The sequence below is a fragment of the Rhincodon typus genome, chromosome 8, assembly GCF_021869965.1.
Source record: "Rhincodon typus isolate 14 chromosome 8, sRhiTyp1.1, whole genome shotgun sequence".
Lineage (NCBI taxonomy): Eukaryota > Metazoa > Chordata > Chondrichthyes > Orectolobiformes > Rhincodontidae > Rhincodon > Rhincodon typus.
Genome location: NC_063339.1, coordinates 53,667,741 through 53,681,603, shown reverse-complemented (window position 1 = coordinate 53,681,603; position 13,863 = coordinate 53,667,741). Strand labels below are relative to the sequence as shown.

Here is a 13,863-nt window from a genome sequence, read left to right as displayed (position 1 = left end):
ACATAATGGGTGCTTATGCTTTTGCCACTGTCTGATGACAAATCGCTGGAAACTGTAATTTTGGCTTTGTTGGTAATCTCTGAGCAATCCTAGCATTTGGCCACCAACAGTAGACAATTCATTCCATATAGCAGAAATGTCATCCAGCTTTTGTTCTGAAATCTTTACTGGAATCAGTGGTCTTTTTGGCCCACTTAATATATGTATATATGCACTGCACTTGTGGAGTTACTATAGCCACTCTGATGAATTGAGGATGCATTCCAATACATGTTTCGCAAAATTAGGACAGTGCTTAGTCCTTATTCTCATGGTACATTTCAAAGCACATTATATCTTCTTCCATTCTGTCACCAATATTTCACAAACATTGAATTCCCTTGTTGCAGCGGTTTTTGATGAATTAGTCCCCAAGCAGGAGTGTTGCTGGTGGCCAGAGTTCGGGAAAGTGGAGTGCACCATGGTAGCAGGGACGCAGATGGTGATCAATAGGCCAGATGGTTGGGACAAGTGGGATGATCCTTTCTGCTAGAGAGGGCCTCCATGGGCTCAAGGTGTCTGATGTGAAGAAATCTCCACCAAACCATATGGGCTTTCAGAGTATACCTGGCTCCACCACAATGTGGACCCCCTGCAGCAGTAAACGGAGGCAGGTAAGTAGCAATTAATTGCTTACTTAAAGACCACAACTGACCGAAGGGAGGGAGGCCACCTGACACATAGCTCCCACTGGTAAATATCAGCAGAGATAGGGAAGTTGTTGGGCACAGTAGCCCCTAATATAACACAACGTTATGCATTCATCGTCCACCTGACAGCCCATGCCTGGGGAGGGGAAATGTGTGAGGAAAAATTACACAAACTTATCTCCACTTTTCCAGGGGCAACAAGGACGAGCAATAAATGCTGGCTCAGCCTGCAAAGCCCAAGTCCCAGGATTTTAAAAAATTGTATTCACTGGAATTTAGATGGTGGAGAAATGGTTTGACCAAAGTTTCCAAGGTATAAAGGAGAATGGATAAATGAAATAAAATATTTCTGCTGGTTTGGGCAAGTAGGACAATAAGGTATGATCTAAAAATTAAAAGCCAGGCCTTTCACATGTACAGATTGGAAATACTACATTTTAGTAGGAAGAATGAAGAGTGGAAATATAAAATAAAGGTAATCATTTTACTGTTTAGAATTTTAGTAGTGCCAAGAATTGAGCACTTTATTCTTAGAAAGTAAAGCAATTTTTCCTTTGCATTGGTAGTCTTGTAAATATCTTAATGACTACAGGATGAAAAGCCTTGACAAAGGTGTCCTTTTTAAGCAATACTCAGTGAACTAAAGGATTCAATTCTGGAGGAAGTACAGAATATATGTATGTGCACAAATTATTGAAAGCAGCAGGCTAGTCTAAGAAAGCAGTTAACTGAGCTTTTGAGATTTTGGACATTACAAATGGGGACAAAGAGTCCAAAAATAAGGAAGTTATAATAAACATATATAAACCAATGACTTGGCCTCCACTAGTGTACTGAGTCCAGTTCTGGGCACCAGTTTTCAGGATGGCATGGTGGCTCAATGGTTAGCACTGCTGCCTCACAGCGCCAGGGGCCTGGGTTCGATTCCACCCTTGGGCGACTGTCTGTGTGGAGTTTGCACATTTTCCCCGTGTTTGCGTGGGTTCACTCTGGTTTCCTCCCACAGTCCAAAGATGTGCTGGCTAGGTGGATTGCCCATGCTGGTGGTGCTACTATGTTACTCTGTTGTTTCATCAAAGAACAGTGATCACCATATCATAAAGTTAATGATGACTGTAGAAAATCAGAGTAAGATCAATTAACTAGGAGATAGCTGACTTCAATGGGGCAAGGAAGAGCTAGGCCAGATAGACTGAATCAAAAGGTTGGCAGGAAATCTGAAAAGCAGGGCTAGTTTCAAATAACAAATGGTTCACGCATAGTCAACGTATATTCCCTCACAAAGAAAAGGTAGGGCAAACAATTCCACAGTTCCCAAATGAAGAAGGGGATAGAAATTAAATTAAAGAAGAAAGCAGGCTTCTGGCAGTTACCAGGTAGCAAATGCAATTGACAGCAGAGAAGCACACAAAGGTTAATAGGGGAGGAGAGAAAGCATACTGGAGCAGCAAGGAGGAATTATGAGAAAAGACTGACAGCCAACATAAAAGGAAATCCCAAAATCTTGCAAAGGCAATAAAGATTAGATGGCAGATGGGATTAGGTAAAAATGGCAGCATGTTCGGTCAGATATGGTGGGCTGAAGGGCCTGCTCCTGCGCTATGCTGTACTGTTCTGTATTCAAACGTGAAATGGTGGTAAAAGGAGGTGTAGTGCCTATTAGCGACTAAACAGGGAATTTACACATGGAGACACAGGACAACAGTGGGTATTAAATGAATACTTTGCATCTATCTTTACCAAGGAGATGGATTCAAACTGGTCTTAGTGACAGAGGAGGAAATTCAAGTCACTAAGAATTGATAAGGAAACTGTTTTGAGCAATGCTCAGTACTTAAGTTAACATGGCTCCAGGACCAGAGGATGTCCACCCAAAGATACTGCAGGAAGTGAAATTGGAGATTGCGGGGGCACTGTTCATAAACTTTCAGTCAGGACTGGAGCCAGGGGAGGTGCCAAAGAACTGGAGAATTGCAAACACTGCAGGCTGAATCCTACTGTTTTTTTGGCCAAGTCCAAGTTGCATTCAGTAATTTGGAAGGATTTCTGCTGTGAAGCCTTGAGAGTTTTCTCACTGTATCTTACCAAAGTCACCTAATTAACAACTAACAACACACCTATGGCATCTGTCACATCCATTTCTGGCCCCATTTTACCACAGTTCCCAGAACAACTCACCTTTCAACAGATATTCACTGAGTAACTGAAATCCCTTGCACCCATGCCATCTGTGAAAGGCTGCTGTGCACCTGGACAAGCTTTGGCAATCAGCGTTACCCCTCACTGGCAACATCATGGCACAGCAACCAGAAAGCCACGCTGCTCATGGCATATAGCTAGCGTGGTTAATGCACCCTCGCACAAACAACCACATTCTCTCACCATAGTTGTTGTTTAACCACCAGTCCACACACGTTAATTGTCCTTCGATACGTCCCATCTGAAAATCTTTTAAGTCTGTGCTACCCCAGTGCCCAGTGGAGAGTCGCAGCTAGTCAATGTCCATACAGACAAATGCTTTTATTTCCAAACAACAGAGCAAACAAAAACAAAACCAGTAGAGGTGGGCTTTCACCATATCATTGCAAAGCAGAATACACATTACACGTAATCAATATTTTACAGTCCATGATAACCATCTGTTGGAAGCTGGTCTGTATGAGGACCTGTCTAGCTTATGGTGCCCATCCCAGCTGAGCTCTGTTATAGACAATGACAATTTCCTCCTCCCCAGTGTCTTCCTCCTTCTTGGTATACTGACTTTGTCCACCCCAGTCCAACACAGCACTTCCACACCAAATGTACAGAGCACAGCATACCAGGATGAAGCTGCACACTCTGTCTAGACTATACTAGAGGGCCTTGCCCTAGACTAGTCCAAGCGCAGACTTCACAAGCCCCATTGTCTGTTCCACCATGGCCCCTCATTGAGGACTGGGCAACAGTGTATCTGAACTTCACATCAGTCAAGACATTGTACAATGGTGTCAGGAGCCAAGGTCACTGTGGGTATCCCTTGTCCCTCGGTAACTAGCCTTGTAAGGCCCCAGACCCTCAAACTCACCAGGTATACAAGAGTGCTCCAGGATATATGAGTCATGGCACACACCTCCAAAAAGTGATAATGATGCTCACAGATCTCCTGAACATTAATGAAATAAAATCACTTCCTATTGATTAATTCTGCAGCATTGTAATATGACCCTCTCAGTGTGTGTACAGTTGATGTCACTGTTCATTGGAGGAAATGAGCTTGGTTTCCGACTCCTAGTGGCAAAGTGGCATCAGTCACTGTCCTGATGTATTTGTGATGCATGATTGAGCTCCCACACAGGTCTCCCATCAGTCCCCGGAGGTTCAGAGTAGCTTTAACCTTCACAGCCACTGGGAGAGGAGGCCTGACACTCCTTCAGCCCTCAGGACCCACACCAAGATTCGACATAGTTCAGTCAGTATCCTCGAGGGTACAGAGCTTAAATCAACACTGTGTCTTATCGGGAAATGGAGTGGGGGCTGAAAACTGCTAGCAATCCTGCATACCCCACGCACCCTGAGCCCCACCTCAGTGGTTTGCTGCTGCTCCTGGGCTTGTCATCAGCTCTGATCCTGATTTATCTTCTTAGGGAATCAGCCACAGTTACCACTAGTGGTGAGACCCATTACTCTCAGTGGAAATTAACTAAAATGGGAAGAGAAGGAGAGAAAGGGTGTATTTTTTAATCTCAGAACAATCATTAATGACATTACCTGAAGATGAAGGTTGAGCACATTCCTCCACACAGTCAGATATGCTTCACGTTAACGATGAGGGACATGTTCCCACCATCCACCTTAATTCAGGCTTAGCATGTGCAGAAATTTAGTGATTGTCATCAATAAGTGAATGCATTCTGTGCCCCTCTAGCCTTCCAACCAGGCCACATTAAAAGTTTAACTTATCACTGCATTCAGCATAGAACATTATTATATGACAGGTGATGGAGCGATGTTGTGTGGCTCACAAGTTGCACAAGAAACAGTTCACCTTCAACCAGCACTGGTCTTTTGTCAGATAATCGCCACTAACTTCACCACAATTGGGATGACCAAGTTCAATTCAATTGTGTACTCATTCAAGTTAGTCAGATACAAATATGCATTTAACAAATCCATACTGACTGTTGCTTATTAACACTTCTTTCCAAAATCAACCATGACGCCTGTCTGAACCCATCCTCCCACCAGGACATTCTGCACTGGTTTAGGGGTATCTTTTATCCTTGTGTCAAGGAGTCAAGACCATCAACCAGCTGCAGAAATACCCATCTCTCCTTTGGAAATCCCCTGCAATAACAACATGTCCACATTTTGCCATTCCTTGCCCATGTAGCCATTTGGTACAGCTAAGAAGCACCACACTTGTCGAGGGTTCCTGAGGCACTTGTATCTTCTTTCTGCTTTGCAGAGCAGCCACTCACTTGATATTTTCTGGACTCTTTGTGGCTCCAGGATGTACACCACATGAGGTGTGCTAACCAGGAAAATTTCACTCAGCCACATGCCCTCCAATGGCAGCAACCATTGTTCAAGTTCAGAAAAGCTAAGCTTAAGCAGCCGAAGGCATTTCATGCACATGTAGTCGCCAAAGGCACACTAAATATCCTGAAGTTGCCACATGGCACAGGATATATATGTAGTAAATATCAATTGTCCCATCATTTTTGTTCTATTAGCACCTGTTTCTCTGAAGATTATTTTACACCTTTTATTTATAATTCTAATGCATGGACCATTACCTACTATATAGTAAAACAAATCAATAAGCCTGGTTACGAGCATTCATGAGTTATGGATGCAGAGAGGAAGGGAAGAATGGGAGATGTGATATCTCAGGTGGGAATTGTAAACCCAGCTGGAGCACCCAGTAGGTTCCATTCAGATCCCTAGCTGCATGAGGGCCCAATCATGATGGAACAGTGGTGAGCACGTGGGATTTTAATTGCCAATATCAGGAGTCCTGATACAGTCCCAAGTTTGATGGGGGACTGGAAGGAAGTATTCTAGCAATGCTGTGAACATACTCATTTTCCACAGAAGCTATCTGCACCTCACTTCAATTATTAGACCCCTTTTCCCAGTCCTGTAAAACCTAGAAGTGGGTGAGAAGGATCAGGGTTAAAATCTTTTGAATTTTGACACCTAACTCACCTAACTGTCTGCAATAATATTCCTCCTATACCTATTGCTTCCCATATTGCACTCCATTTTCTTGTGTGTTACCTACAGAATAACTTCTCAGATTTCTTGTGTTTTCACAGCATTCTCTGACATAACTGGGTCAGCTGCTCTCATCCTTCAGTGTTTTTTCAAAGTTAATGTATTCCATTGAATTTTAACCATATTTCACATCTAAAATTTCCTAGTTAATTATCCACAATGACAATATCTTAATCAAGAAAGCTAAATATTAATACTTAAGTCTTATGTCACACTGCATTTGTACAATTGGTCATATACAATATAATGCGTTCAAAAAAACAAACTTACTGTGCCACATCAAGATTCATCACTTCTTTCAACTCTTGGTTTTGTCTGGTATGTTGTAACAACAAACTCTGCTGTAATTTTGGGAAATTACATTTTTCATGACATTCAACTTTCAGCTAATAGAAAGTATCACTCCGTTATGGTTCACCTACCTCACTTTTACTGCTATGACTGTAGCCAAACACTCTCTCCAAGAGTCCTTTGATCTTCTGGTCTGCAGCAGACTGGGAGGTGGTGTGTCTACCAGACCGCAGTGAAGCAATGATTTCATCAACAGATTTTGCCTTAGCTGTAAATGTTTGCTGTGCTGCAGTCACAGATTGCTCCGGCTTGCTCTGTTGGAAGTTTCTTTCATATATTTTTGGTGTGTCTGGCATTACTAGATATTTAGCCTCTTCTAGCAGTTCTGAAGCAGACCTCACACCTTGAGAATGAATGGAATGAGCATTATCTTCTTTATCAATTTGGACACCTGTAGAATCTGATGATATTTGTTCTGTTAGTGAAGGAGATTTGTTGAAATTTTCATTTTTATTATTTTGTTTGGGCACATCTGTAGCAAGGGTGCTTCTTCTTACATTACTTTTACTGCTGGTTTTAAGCTTATGATCATGCAATTTTACACTCAAAACAGAAACTTCTTTTTCAGGAACAGAAGGAGGTGTTTTTTGTGTAGAAGACTTCACTGTAGCAAAGAGTTTTGATAAATTAGGCTTTGGTGGTGGATTAGGCCTCTTTGACATAGACAGAGCTGCAGCAGTACCAGCAATTGGAGCTATTGCTGATTTGAAAACATCCCGTTTTCTACCATCTGGTTCATGCCATTCTTTGTCTCCCATCAATTTTTTGTTACTTGTTGCAAGTCTCTTGTCTATTTTCTTATTCTGTCTTAGAGAATCTGTTTTTGTAACTTCAGTTGGTACCAGAGAGTTATCGTCATTAATTGTTAAAAAATTGTCATGTTGCATATCCTCAGACATTTCCATAGGACTAGCAGTTATCGGATTGGATATCCCTTGTACAGGACTTTTTGCTTTTGGGAGCACAGCATTTGATGTCTGTCTCAAACGGAGAGAATCTGGTTGTGATTTCTTATGTCAACCATCCAGCTCATGTATTTCCTCAGAGTCATATGAAACCAAATACTTTTGCGTCTCAGACATTTCAGGAGTTTATGTTACAGATCTGTGGGGATGGAAACCATTCATTTAGTACAATCCTGCACATTGTCTGTGTTATTAGTGGACTTGTAAGATAACAACGTGATGAATGTACGACAGCTTCAAAACTAAACTAGACACAAAACCACATAAAAATTAATTGTCTTTAGCTTTTCTTATTCTACAAATTAAAATAAATTTCATACAAAGTTCAGCAAATAAAGGAAAGGAAAATTACAAGTATTTATCTGGATGAATTTGTCTTTTCTGGCATAATATTTCTGATAATTTTTGTTTACTTTTAATCACAGGAGGTTAGATACCATAAATGGAACAGAGGAAACAAGAAACAGGTGATTGCTGTGTTTTATTTGAAATTAATTGCATCTAGAAATTTAAATTCAATGCTTAATTTCCCTTTACTAAAAAATATTAACAAAATATGTCAAGGGATAAATCATAAATGTCCAAATTAGCTTTTAAAATCTAATTTCCAAACCAAAGTTAAGTTCAATGAATGTTTTATTTACTTGTATGCCGGTGACAATAGAAAACTAGCCAACCTTAGATAAAATGGATCTATAAGGCTGCAGATGCACCCCCTTTATGCTTGGACTTTGCACAGGAAAAGACTGAGGGAACTTCGCAGTCATTCATTGTGGGGCCTTCTTTTAAAAAATACTGTGAAACAAATAGCTCTGGGTATCTAGTGCCTGAGGTGTGAAGTCTTGACAGTGGTAGGTGAAGCATTAATGACAAAAAGTTATTAAGTAAATGTATCATTAAAATCAACAAAGGTATTCTTCAGACTGTCTCTGCTCACTGAGATGCTGGGAATAGTTTTTTTCTAATTTATGTTGCATGACTTGTGTTATGGTCTACTGCCCAGGACTATTGTATCATAAGCAGCCCCAAGCAATAATTCCATCCCCTTGGATAACTATTGAAAGCTTATAAAATGGTTCTGTTCCCAGTTCAGCAATTAAGTGGTTATGGCGCAATGCATCAAAAACTTTGAGTTCGCTATAAGTCCACCTGCCAGATGTATATAAATCCATTACATCAAATTCTAACAAAAACAAAGCTGCTGGAGAAGCTCAGCAGGTCTGGCAGCATCTGTGAAGGTAAAAACAGAGTTAACGTTTCGGGTCCGGTGACCCTTCCTCAGAACTGTTCTGAGGAAGGATCACCGGATCCGAAACGTTAACTCTGTTTTCTCCTCCACAGATGCTGCCAGACCTGCTGAGCTTCTCCAGGAACTTTGTTTTTGTTCCTGATTTACAGCATTCACAGTTTTTTCAGTTTTTACATCGAATTCTAAACTAGGAACAACTTCCATAGCTAGCCACAATAATTCAGGTGTTAATAATAGAAAGAATACCCAATAATATGTTCTATTCTCATGGCATTTGACTTTTGATATAGATAACTGTTTGTTCTTCAGGCTGAAACGTGGATAAATACCAAAGATTTGGGCCATCGTGGATTTTGATCTAAAGCGTTTCGTCAATCTTCTCAGTAAAGTAGGTATAAGCATACACCAGGTTAAGACCAAAGAACATTGTTATCCCAATAATTCTAGCCTTGATGAGGTCCAACAGCATTTAGGTTTCCTTGGAACATTTTACATAGAATATAGTTGGATCTGTGCAAGGCTACTGATTATGTACATTTATAATTCAATTCTTCCCGCAAATCAAGGGAAAGTTAAATGAAAAGACAACTATTGAGATGTAATCCAAAAACTGAAGCTGTTGTACCTTAAAATTGCAAGAATATAAGGTGCTGTGCACTGTGTACTGGAGCAGAGGAACACTGTGCTCCATTAGGATCAATTGGTTCAATAACGCAAGAGAAGGCAAGTAGATAGGTGATATGCATCTCCTCAAAGAGGGACAATCAAATTAAATTGTTTGCCCCAGCAGTTGACTATGTTGAAAATTTCCCCATAAGCGGCTAACTGTGTCATTGGCAGTGGTGGAGCAGCACATTGCCAATTCTGATAATTCAGGTGATTAGTTGGGCTAAAAGGAGAGGGAGAAGGTGTGTGGATTTATTCTCTGCACTAAATGTGAATGAAAGAAAAAGAAAAAATTGCCATGAAATGTAACAATTGGTGTGAACCAACGGAAATTAAGTACAGTTATTAGTCTAGGTCATGAATCCCCCAATTTATGGCAGGCTCATCATGCTTTAAAAAAATGCGTACAAAAGAAATAGATTCTTGATTCATCCTAAAGTGCCTAAATACAGAAGAATACTTTCTACACGGTCAGATTACAGTTTTGTCGATTTTGCGTTCATTGGCTTTTTTCACTATGTTGTCTGACCACATGGGGGCAGCTTTACTAGGATGCAGTAGAAATAAGTCACTTTTGATAGGCTGTAAAATTTTTGAAGGAAGTGGAGAAGTCATATCATTTTCACTTTTATCCTCTATATGTAGTGAATAATGACATTAAAGCTCTTAAAATGCTTTACATAATGAATTATGTTCAGACATGCAATGGCTGCTCTTCTGTAGATAGAAGATTTGAAATACAGTGAATAAACAGATGAAGAGGACATCCAGTAGATCGTATTCATGTGCCATACTGTACTATCTTAATCTTACTACACAGCCCTTTCTTGTGGCTTTTCCCTGCTTGATATTGCTCTGCACCTACAAAGTTGAAAAAGATGTGTTTTTATTAAGAGTCTCTATTTTACAGAGAAAGCTTTGTGCCAATCCATATTCACAAAGCTGCTCTGAAAGGCTGCTCACATTTTGACAATCATAACAAATCCCACCACAGCTTCTGAGACAATCCACAACATTCTCACAAAATCGGCAACAATCTCAACATGACAACTCACATTCTAAAATAAAGTTATTTTACCCTGTCTACCAATGTTAACAGATCTTTAAAAATGTAAATCAGAATTCACATCTTCATTAGAGCTAATGGTTTCTTCCTTGGACCACACACTTCCTATATTCCAAGTTTTGTGGAAATTCATCCATTATTTTTTAAAGATGTTATTTGCATACAGACTAATTGGTCAGGTCTTGGCACTGAAGAAAAAGATATTCGGTTACTAGGGGATATAAATGGATTGGTCAGATGGGCAGAACAATGACATATGGAATTTAACCCTGATAAATATGAGGTAATGCACTTGGAAGAAGGAACAAGACAAAGGAGTACTCAGTGAATTATAAGACACTGAGAAGATCAGAGGAACAGAGGAACCTTGGGGTGCTGTCCACAGATGCCTAAAGGTAGCAGGAAAAGTTAATAAGGTAGTTGTGGCTGAGTTTATAGGAACAGTTATGTCATGTTGGAGCTATACAGAACTATGGTTAGGCCACAGGTGGTGTGCTGTGTGCAGCTCTGGTCACTATACTACAGGAAGAATGTGACTGCACTGGATGGGGGTGCAAAGGAGATTCACCAGGATGTTGCCTGTGAAGAGAAGCTGGATAAGCTCAAGTTGTTTTCTTCAGGATAGAGGAAACTGAGGGGGCAACTGATAGAATTGTATAAAATAATGAAGGGGATAGACGGAGGGAAATAGAAAATAGGAGTTGAAGGGTCAAGAACAAGGGCTATTATTTTAAAGTGAACGGCCAGAGGTTTGGAGGGGATTTGAGGAAAAGCTTTTTCATCCAGAGGGAGGTGGGGCTCTGGAATGCTCTACCTGTGAGGGCAGTTAAGATGGGAAACCTCACAATTTTAAAAAGTACTTGGATGAGCACTTGAAGTGTCAACATTCAAAACTATAGGCCTAGTATGGGAAAGTGGGACCAGTGTAGAAAATAGCATATTTTGGTAGTACAGACTTGATGGGCTGAAGGACCTCTCCTGTACTATATGATTCTATGATTCTATAAGTGACAGAAGTGAAAACATTACCTCCACCCACCTTCAATGACAATAATTATATGGTAGAAATGGTTAATGCTGCAATAAGTAAATTGCTACCATTCCATGTATACTTCAAGCTATTAACTATATGTTTCAAAAATTGGCAAAAAAGCTATTTTATAACTCATTCAAAATCAGCTGGAAAACAATGAGAACAGAACATGCTGCTTTCTCTCCACAGATGCTGCCCGACCTGCTGAGTTTCTCCAGCAATTTCTGTATTCGTTCATTCAATCTGGGAGTATGGAAGTTGTGTGTGGGATTGTTATATGGTAAGAATAATAAACAAGCCTGAAATGATCCAAAGACGAGTAGTTGATTTTGTGCAAATCAGTGTGGGAAATACAGCGTCACATTTTTTACCAAAGCTTTGGAATGGGAATCATTATAGCAAAGGAGAGAGAAAAACTAACTGACCATGTTCTATAAAATATGGAATGGACTGGTGGGAATTGACAGAAAGAAGTACTTGGTGTCCTCCAGCAATGATGTATAACAACCATCTCTATGTTTTCATTATCAACAGGTCACGCCTATTTTACCTGGTGCTAAGTATATAACTGTCAGTGGAATACAGATTTTACAGGGTAGGAAGCAACAAAGTGAAGCCTGACCAATCCACCATCATCAGAATCACATGAAAGTCTATCTGGGCTGTAAAATACTCACCTGGACAAGTATTCAGGGAACGTTGGCAATAACTCCAAACAACTAGAAGCATGAGCAAATGTAAGGAAGTCTTTTTATTTATGTATCAATCTGGATTCCCCATTGTACCAATTTTGCTTTAAACCCCATCACTCCTCTATGCTATATTGGATTGATCTCCTGGTTCCCCATTGCTTCTGCCTATGGAACAATGTTTGATACCTGATGCAATTATGTCTATAAGATGGTTATACTTTGGAACTGTCTCTAAGCTAAGGTAAAATAAAATGGGTCATATGACCTATTTTGAAGTCTGCCTTATAGTAAACTGGGGTGGGTTAATTGTTAGAAATTGAAGGGGGCCATATTGTTTTGTTATGAAGAAGGTGCAAAGTATTTACACTTGGAAGTAATGGCAGAAGCCTGTGTGCTGACAATGGATAGACTATAAGTCTCCAAAGTCCCAGAAAAGAAAGTGTTGTGAATATCAGGTTATAAAGCTGTGCTTTAAATTGTCCATTGCTTCCAAGATCAAAGAGAGTAAGGGTCCCAAGAAGAGCTAATTGGCATTTCTGTCTGGATTCAAAACCCATGTAATTCAGATTGCTACAGTGATTGGTTTTGAGTGGGGAAAAGACAGCTGATACCAGATTACAGGTCTTCCTAAAATATTATTGAATATCACAGACAGGTTAGTCTGCCTGGGTCCATGAAAGGGAAAGCAGCCATCAGAGGCTGGTCACAGCTATTCACAAACCAGGAGCTCAGATTGGAAAGACCAAATTTATACAGAGTTAAATGATGCTGAATGTTTTGTCAAGCTAAGGAAAGTGACAGGAAAACCCATACTTGAAATTATAGTTTTGGAATTAAATGTTTCCAGACAGGAAAGGAAAAGATGGGAAGTAAATCTTGAGGGTTAGGAATCATTCTGGATTGCTTCTGGGAACCTTGAATAAACACATAAAGGAGAGAGTAAAGTGTATCTGAGAAGTCTGTTTTCAGTTGTGCTTGAACATCTATTAACTTGAATTTCAAATTTTGTTATAATAAATATCAATAGAGATCACAACATAATAAGAAGATGAGTGACACCACAGTTTAGTGATGCCTCCTCCCAGTCCCTACTCTAGGCCATCCATGAGTGGTAGGAGGTGCACTTTCTGAGTGATGGCAAAAGGAGACACCCCCTCCAGACTAATGAAGCCTGGACAGAGATTAAAACAGAGGTCAGCACAGTAAGGTACATAATTGCTCCTCGGTCCGATGTCTCAAATGGGTCAGTAAACTCCTCCAATTCTTCAGAATTAGTGGTACTTCAGCAACCAGGTCCTATGAGAGCAACAACTAATGTATCTGTGTGAGTGGAGGCCAAGGCTAAGAGAGGGAATGCATGCACAGCCTCAGCACTGCATGACACTTGAGAACAAAGCATGTAATGGTTTTGTTGGCCAAGCAAGTGTTATAGGTGAATTGAGTACTACTTACAATGTCGGGCCAGTATGCCGATGGGGATGCAAACAGGTAAAGGAGTTAGCTGTCAAGTGAGATGCTACTAATTCTCCACTTTGTTCTGTCGGAAAAGTTATCTGATAATGACAAGGAGAAGGTCAAAATGGATGGATATGTGCCGAGATGAAGACCTTGACCCAGCTGAGGAGGAGGGTCTGGAACTAGCCAAGGAACTGGACTATTGTGCAAACAGCAAAGCAGGAGTGGCCAGGCACCGCAATAAAAATGCTCCAACTTGGTTTTGAGACAAAAGCATACAGGAAATACAAGTGCAACTGTGATGTGGAAACAAAGTATAACTGAGCTTTAGTGGTTTTCTTTGAGTTCTCCACTGCAGGTGGTCACAATCCAAAGCCCCTCATTGTTAACAAAGAATTCACCTCTGGAGGAGGAAGGCAAGATCCAGAGAACGCACATCAC

At 40.4% G+C, this 13,863-nt stretch overlaps 1 protein-coding gene across 1 annotated transcript in view; it reads right to left on the bottom strand.

Annotated features, from left to right (window-relative positions):
- Window positions 1-7,195, bottom strand: part of ttc6 (tetratricopeptide repeat domain 6) — a 183,228-nt gene extending 176,033 nt beyond the window's left edge. Inside the window, exon 1 of the mRNA XM_048600425.1 lies at window positions 6,368-7,195. Coding sequence (XP_048456382.1) covers window positions 6,368-7,195 — 828 coding nt within the window. The remainder of the gene's footprint in view (window positions 1-6,367) is intronic.
- Window positions 7,196-13,863: the final 6,668 nt, after the last annotated feature.